Source organism: Somniosus microcephalus, chromosome 8 (assembly GCF_052327205.1).
Source record: "Somniosus microcephalus isolate GS21.2 chromosome 8, FLI_Smic_1.0, whole genome shotgun sequence".
Classification (NCBI taxonomy): domain Eukaryota; kingdom Metazoa; phylum Chordata; class Chondrichthyes; order Squaliformes; family Somniosidae; genus Somniosus; species Somniosus microcephalus.
This window is the reverse complement of record NC_140994.1, coordinates 199,089,417-199,097,033: the sequence shown is the minus strand read 5'-3', so window position 1 is coordinate 199,097,033 and position 7,617 is coordinate 199,089,417. Positions and strand designations below refer to the sequence as shown.

General features: G+C 44.7%; 1 protein-coding gene across 6 annotated transcripts in view; it reads right to left on the bottom strand.

Annotated features, from left to right (window-relative positions):
* Window positions 1-7,617, bottom strand: part of fam13b (family with sequence similarity 13 member B) — a 220,561-nt gene continuing 212,944 nt past the window's right edge. For all 6 annotated transcript variants that reach the window (XM_085995563.1, XM_085995566.1, XM_085995564.1 and 3 more), the window contains 2 exons: window positions 6,596-6,697; window positions 1-2,055 (listed from right to left, as the gene is read on the bottom strand). In XM_085995563.1, coding sequence (XP_085851689.1) covers window positions 1,932-2,055; window positions 6,596-6,697 — 226 coding nt within the window. In that variant the 3' untranslated portion in view covers window positions 1-1,931. The remainder of the gene's footprint in view (window positions 2,056-6,595; window positions 6,698-7,617) is intronic.

Sequence of the window (7,617 nt, the reverse complement as noted above, 5' to 3'; positions counted from 1 at the left end):
TATGGGAAACACTTTATTAAAGTAAATGACACAGCAAATATATTAGGAAAACTAATTGATATATTAAACTTCCAAAATAAATAATCTACATGTAACATGCACTGTGGTAAATCCTACAGTTCACCAGAATGTGAAACCACTTTCTTTAACGTTCCAGGTTGGCAAAAATGATGGCACATTAAGGAGTTCTTGCCATGCATCGTTACATTACATGAAATTTGTTTATACCAAGCAAAAAACTGCTTCAAACACCTAACACGTATCAGAATGTATTCCACAGTTCAGATTTATAATTTTATTGCTCTTATGATTTTTTCTAAATTTTGAAGCAATTTCAATATGTGGATCAAGCAAGTTATTATCACTATGCAAGAGTGAATAAGATTGGTTAAAAATTTCAACACTTCAAAATATACAGATAAATACAGGTTTAAAAAAAAATCAGATTAAAACAGAAGTGTAGAAATGATACATTACTATAAAATGTACCACCATACAGCTATATATGCACACAAGAAAACACCTGAAAGTGCTGAGACCATGCATTTATTAAAGTCTTCATATTGTAATGCAGTAATATTGTAATTTTGAACAATGAAGTGTCAACATACTACGGTGCCTAACAATTTTGCTGCATTGTTTTGTTACACAAAAACAAACCCAATCATGTACAAAAATGTACACATTCTATCTCTTTCAATGCATATTTCTAATTAAGATGCACCAATGTACTCAATCCTAACAAATCTCTGCTTTCAATACAGGGTCCTTGTGCTGTTTACATTCAGAGGTTTTGCAAGTACTACTTATTAAAACCATGCAAAAAATTAAAGGTAGCTGCTTAAATTACACATATACAGTAGGTGCATGCAATGATCTCACAGTTACAAATAGTATTATAAAGCAACACCCATCTTATTTCTTTGAATGACAAGGATATTCAAAAACAGTTTTCATATTGTTTCCAAAAGCGTTTCTTTAAAAAAAACACAATCACTGCACAATAAATCTAACACCTCATACTGCAAATGAGCAGTCTTCAGCAGTAAAAAGTGGCACAAGATAAGAAGTTATACTGAAAGCAGGTATTTTGCATTAAAACACATTCATAAATCAAACTCTGCCAAATATTTCACTTAGCAGAAAAAATCTCAAAATGTTAATACACTTAGTAAATTTAGTAAACATTTACTGTATATTAGTGCTTTCTGTACCACTGTGGACAGCAAACTACAGTAACAAACAACTTCAATCTATTATATACAGTGTAACAGGTGTAATACCTCCACTTTCTGGCTCAGACTCTGTCCACTTCACAAAATGGGTGACTGATGGTTTAAGAGGAATTCTACTGAAAATCACTGCTCCACCTTTCCGCTCTGAACAGAGTAGCAATTATATGACAAACGCTTTGGAAAACTGAAGTTCGAACTGAAAATTTTGGTACTGGATGCTGAAATGAACAAATCAGTGTTTCCAGCTATGTGATGCACAGATGAAAATAAAATAAAGACATTATCATCCCACTTTTTGTAATCAGTCTTGAAATCTAGAAGATGGATTATGGACAAGTAAATAAATCTTTGCATTCTATACTATATTTCATCAACAGATAACTCAAAAAACATTAAGTACCCATAGTAAATATATTACTACTGTCCATTTCAGAACAAGATGCATCAACCTGACAAACCATTAGTCAGTACAGATTTAGTCTGTCGTCCTTGTTACTCTGGAGCCATCTACCATTCATTGCAATCTTGGGGTACAACCTTACCCTTTGCTCATTACTATGCAAGAAGCACCAGAGTAAAGTGCACAAATTGACTTTAGGCAAGGGTATGTTACAAAAGAGGTAAGCACCAGTTCCATAAGATAGTGTTCAACACATTGCTCACGATAACGATAGTACTGATCAACATCAAACCAACTTAAATTGATTTTGCAGAATCTTGCTTGCTAATAAGAACTTCCAAAAGCCTGACCCTTGCTTTTATGCGCTTATATTCTCTGTAGTCTTCAATCATTGATGCACGATCTTCTTTCTGTACATTCCTAGAACATTCAACCAAATGACATTCAATTGTAATTTGGGAAAAACTATTTATGCCAATTTTAATTTCCAGTTCTAATCAATTATTTACTTACAATAATTTGTGTACAGAAAGTGAACTAGCCTACAATTATCTTAGTGTAAGAAGTTATAAAATCTGCGTAATGAAAAACAAGTTTGTTATGTATAAAAACTAAAAGGTATATCTATATGACTAGTCTAAATTTATACTGCACAGTCAAGAGAGTTAAGGCAGGTTGCAAATTAATGTGATAGCAAAATACTGCAGATGTTGGAAATCCGAAATAACAACAGAAAATGCTGGAAAAACTCAGGTGGTCAGGCAACATCCGTGGAGAGAAATTTGAGTTGACGTTTCGGGTTGGACCCTTCTTCAAAACTGGAAAGAAAAGAAACTAGATCGGAGGCAGGGCTGCGATCGGACAAAAGAATAAAAGAAACAAAAGAAGTAAAAGAGATTAGAAGCTAGACGAGATAGTAATAGGCTGGGATTAGGTGTAAAGTGTACTGGCAGGGCAAAAGATAGCTGCCAGGTGTGAGAGAGAAACAAAAGGAAAGGGGGGGGGGGGGGGAAGGAGTGGAACAATTACAAGAGAAAATGAAATGGGGGCCGAGCTTATGATCTGAAATTGTTGAACTCGATATTGAGTCCGGAAGGCTGCAGACTGCCTAATCGGAAGATGAGGTGCTGTTCCTCGAGTTTACGTTGAGCTTCCGTGGAACAATACAAGAGGCCAAGGACGGTGAGGTCCGAGTGGGAATGGAGCGGTGAATTAAAATGACAGGCGACCGGAAGCTCGGGGTTACCCTTACGGACTGAACGGAGGTGTTCCGCAAAGCGGTCACTCAATCTGCGTTTGGTCTCCCCAATGTAGAGGAGACCGCATCGTGAGCAGCGAATACAGTATACTAGATTGCGAGAAGTACAAGTAAATCGCTGTTTCACCTGGAAGGGGTGTTTGGGGCCCTGGACAGTGGGAAGGGGGGAGGTATAGGGGCAGGTGTTACATCTCCTCCGCTTGCACGGGAAGGTGCCAGGTGAAGAGGAAGGGCTGTTTGGGGTGATAGAGGAGTGGACTAGGGTGTCTCGGAGGGGGCGGTCCCTGCGGAATGCTGAAAGGGGAGGGGAGAGGAAGATACGTTTGGTGGTGGGATCACTTTGGAGGTAGCGGAAATGCCGGAGGATGATCCATTGAATGTGGAGGCTGGTGGGGTGAAAGGTGAGGACAAGGGGAACCCTATCGTGGTTCCGGGAGGGAGGGGCAGGGGTGAGGGCAGAAGTGCGGGAGATAGAACTGACACGGTCGAGGGCAGTGTCAACCACAGTAGAGGGGAATCCTCGGTTGCGGAAAAAGGAAGACATGTCTGAAGCACTGGTGTGGAAGGTGGCGTCGTCGGAGCAGATACGGCGGAGGCGGAGAAACTGGGAGAATGGAATAGAGTCCTTACAGGAAGCGGGGTGGGAGGAAGTGTAGTCCAGGTAGCTGCGGGAGTCAGTGGGCTTGTAGTAAATATTGGTCGATAACCTATCCCCAGAGATGGAGACGGAGAAGTCGAGGAAGGGAAGGGAAGAGTCCGAGATGGACCATGTGAAGGTGAGGGAAGGGTGGAAATTGGAGGCAAAGTGAATGAAATTGTCAAGTTCGGGGCGAGAGCAGGAAACGGCACCGATACAGTCATCAATGTATCGGAAAAAGAGGTGAGGGAGGGGACCCGAGTAGGACTGGAACAAAGATTGTTCCACATAGCCCACGAAAAGGCAGGCATAGCTAGGACCCATGCGGGTACCCATGGCAACACCTTTGATTTGGAGGAAATGAGTGGAGTTAAAGGAGAAGTTGTTCAATGTGAGAACAAGTTCAGCCAGGCGGAGGAGGGTCGTGGTGGATGGGGACTGGTCGGGCCTCTGTTCAAGGAAGAAGCGGAGCGCCCTCAGGCCATCCGGGTGGGGGATGGAGGTGTAGAGGGATTGTACGTCCATGGTGAAAAGGAAGCGGTTGGGGCCAGGAAACTGGAAACTGTTAAAAGTGGCGGAGGGCGTCCGGAGAGTCGTGGATGTAGGTGGGAAGTGACTGGACAAGGGGAGAAAAGATAGAGTCAAGATAGGAAGAGATAAGTTCTGTAGGGCAAGAACAGGCTGAAACGATGGGTCTACCAGGGCAGTCCTGTTTGTGGATCTTGGGAAGGAGGTAGAAGCGGGCTGTGCGGGGTTGGGGAACTATGAGGTTGGTGGCAGCAGGGGGAAGATCTCCAGAGGAGATGAGGTCAGTGACAGTCTTGGAAACGGTGGTTTGATGTTCGGTAGTGGGGTCATGGTCCAGGTGGAGGTAGTGTCGGAGAGTTGGCGTTCAGCTTCCGCTAGGTAGAGGTCAGTACGCCAAACAACAGCACCACCCTTGTCAGCGGGTTTAATGACAATGTCAGGGTTGGATCTAAGAGAATGGAGTGCTGCAAGTTCAGAGGGAGGTAGGTTGGAGTGAGTGAGGGGAGCAGAGAAATGGAGACGGCCGATGTCACGGCGGCAGTTAGCGATGAAAAGATCTAGAGAGGGTAAGAGGCCAGGGGGAGGGGTCCAGGTAGAACGGGAATTCTGCAAGCGGGAGAAAGGGTCAGTTGTGCGGGGGGAAGACTCCTGGCCAGTGAAGTGGGCACGGAGACGAAGGCGGCGGAAAAAGAGCTCAACATCGTGCCGAGCTCGAAATTCATTGAGGTGGGGGCGTAAGGGGATGAAGCTCAGGCCTTTGCTGAGGACTGATCGTTCAGGGTCAGAGAGTGGAAGGTCAGAGGGGATAGTGAAAACGCGGCAGGGGGTGGGATTGGGAGAAGGGGGGTCAGAGGAAAGTGAAGGGGAAGAAGGTTCCGGAGGGGCGTTGGTGTCTGCAGTCTGCAGCCTTCCGGACTCAATATCGAGTTCAACAATTTCAGATCATAAGCTCGGCCCCCATTTCATTTTCTCTTGTAATTGTTCCACTCCTTTCCCCCCCCCCCCCTTTCCTTTTGTTTCTCTCTCACACCTGGCAGCTATCTTTTGCCCTGCCAGTACACTTTACACCTAATCCCAGCCTATTACTATCTCGTCTAGCTTCTAATCTCTTTTACTTCTTTTGTTTCTTTTATCCGATCGCAGCCCTGCCTCCGATCTAGTTTCTTTTCTTTCCAGTTTTGAAGAAGGGTCCAACCCGAAACGTCAACTCAAATTTCTCTCCACGGATGTTGCCTGACCTGCTGAGTTTTTCCAGCATTTTCTGTTGTTATTTTGCAAATTAATATGCTAGGTGGTCATTTAATATGGTGATCAGTATATGTCGGAGACCAATTGGACACTGATGTTGGTGCTAAAACAGCACACAGACCATCCATCTTATCCAAAATCATGATGGTACTACAATCCTCTCTGGAATGCTCATCATGTTGCTGACAACAACAGGTTCCTGTAGTAATCATTTTCTGTAGGAGCTTTCTAAAACGGTTTTGGTCCCTACTTCATGGAATTATTCGGAAAAAATGTTCAGATTAAAAACCTAGGGTTTTTGATTGGCTACTGACACTGCAGAGATACTCAGAATAACAATCATAAGTCCCATTTTTTGAGATGGCAAAAGGAGACTTTTAATTCCAAGTACAACCTGTATTGAAGGGGCTGGAGCATGATTCTCCAAAGTGCTGACTTCATACATAAAAAAATATGCAATTAAGTTCTGAAAAGTACCATTTTCAAGTGGTCCATTTTGAATGTACTAGCATCATCTAACTAGTCTTACAAAGAAGCAGGGAGAGGGGCGGCCGTGCCGAGCAAACGCGGGGGAGGCCAACGCAGAGTGCGAGATCGGGGGAGGCCGGCGCGGGGCGCGAGAGCGGGGGAGGCCGGCGCGGGGCGCGAGAGCGGGGGAGGCCGGCGCGGGGCGCGAGAGCGGGGGAGGCCGGCGCGGGGCGCGAGAGCGGGGGAGGCCGGCGCGGGGCGCGAGAGCGGGGGAGGCCGGCGCGGGGCGCGAGAGCGGGGGAGGCCGGCGCGAGAGCGGGGGAGGCCGGCGCGGGGCGCGAGAGGCCGGCGCGGGGCGCGAGAGCGGGGGAGGCCGGCGCGGGGCGCGAGAGCGGGGGAGGCCGGTGCGGGGCGCGAGAGCGGGGGCGGGGCGCGAGAGCGGGGGAGGCCGGCCGGCGCGGGGCGCGAGAGCGGGGGAGGCCGGCCGGCGCGGGGTGCGAGAGCGGGTGAGGCCGGCACGGGGTGCGAGAGCGGGGGAGGCCAGCGATTGGTGCAAGAGCGGGACAGACATAGGTATATACTGTGATAACTAAATAATTCCGTGCGACATGATAGTTCTCTGTTGCTTGAGCAGGGGAAGGAATGGGAGACTATGTTGTCTGTAGAGGGCTGATCAGAACTTTCCTTTCAGGAATTCAAATGAATGGCACAGAGTATAAGATGGGGTGCGTTGTATGTGGAAGCAGTTACTGACGAGCAAAATGACCTTTTCTCAATCGATGTTCTGATGATTAAATCATTAAAGACTAAGGTGAACAAACCTTCCGTTTTTTTGATAGAACTCCTCTTCAAACTCACGCAGTGTCTTGCGTAATTTCTTCCTGTCATCTCTTGCTTTCCAGAGTTGTTCAAGTAGTTCTGGCCTAAAAATCAGGAAAATTATAAACTTAAAAAGCTGTAATTTATTTTAGGAGGCCAGCAGAAAAGGCAAGTTCAAATATAACTTTACCAACTGCTGAATGTGTCAGATATCCTCCTTAATAACTGATTTACCAATTATAAAAAAATACATACCTGTTTCATATACAAATAAAATTATTTTTGTGACAGAGATATGAATTAACCTACAGACACTGGGGTAGAGTTACCGCTTTGGGTGCAATCGGCGATCCGAAATGTGTTTTTCCTTGAGTTTCTGCTCAAACTCATTTGCATATCACCAAATGCAAAATCTGTCATGAACCAGTGCAATCAGACAGCATTTTAAAACTTAATTTAAAAAAAATTATATTTTGCTTTAACAAAATATTCCTCGATATATTTAAAAGTGGTAACTTGAGTAATACAGCTGAAAATGGGTTGATCACAAAAACGCATTTTAATCAGTGTCGAGTCCACCTGTGAATAACCCACTTTTAAATGCCTGAAAATTATTTTTTTTAAATACATAACTATTTGCTAGTTAGATTGGTGTACAGTAGTCAGCTACTTAGCAAATAAAATAAAAAAATTCAAAAGCTTTTAAAGCGTGCTTATTAGTGTCCTTGCGCCCAAAAGAACCAGTTTATTTTTAAGAGCCTTCTCGACGGCCTGTAAACGAACGCAATTAGCGGAAATTCCCAATGATGATGAATTAATCCTGGGGGCGTGCCCAGTTTTATGGGCTGTGCTGGTTTCTAGCACAACTTAAAAAAAAAAATTAGCCCAATAGATCGTGGAAACTCAATTTGCAGAAACTCTACCCCACGATAGTCTGTTTTAATGGTGATGCTTGAGTGATAAAACAGTGGTCCGGACACAAAACTTCCCCATCCTAAAAAGCTTTCAATAGCACCTAAGATGA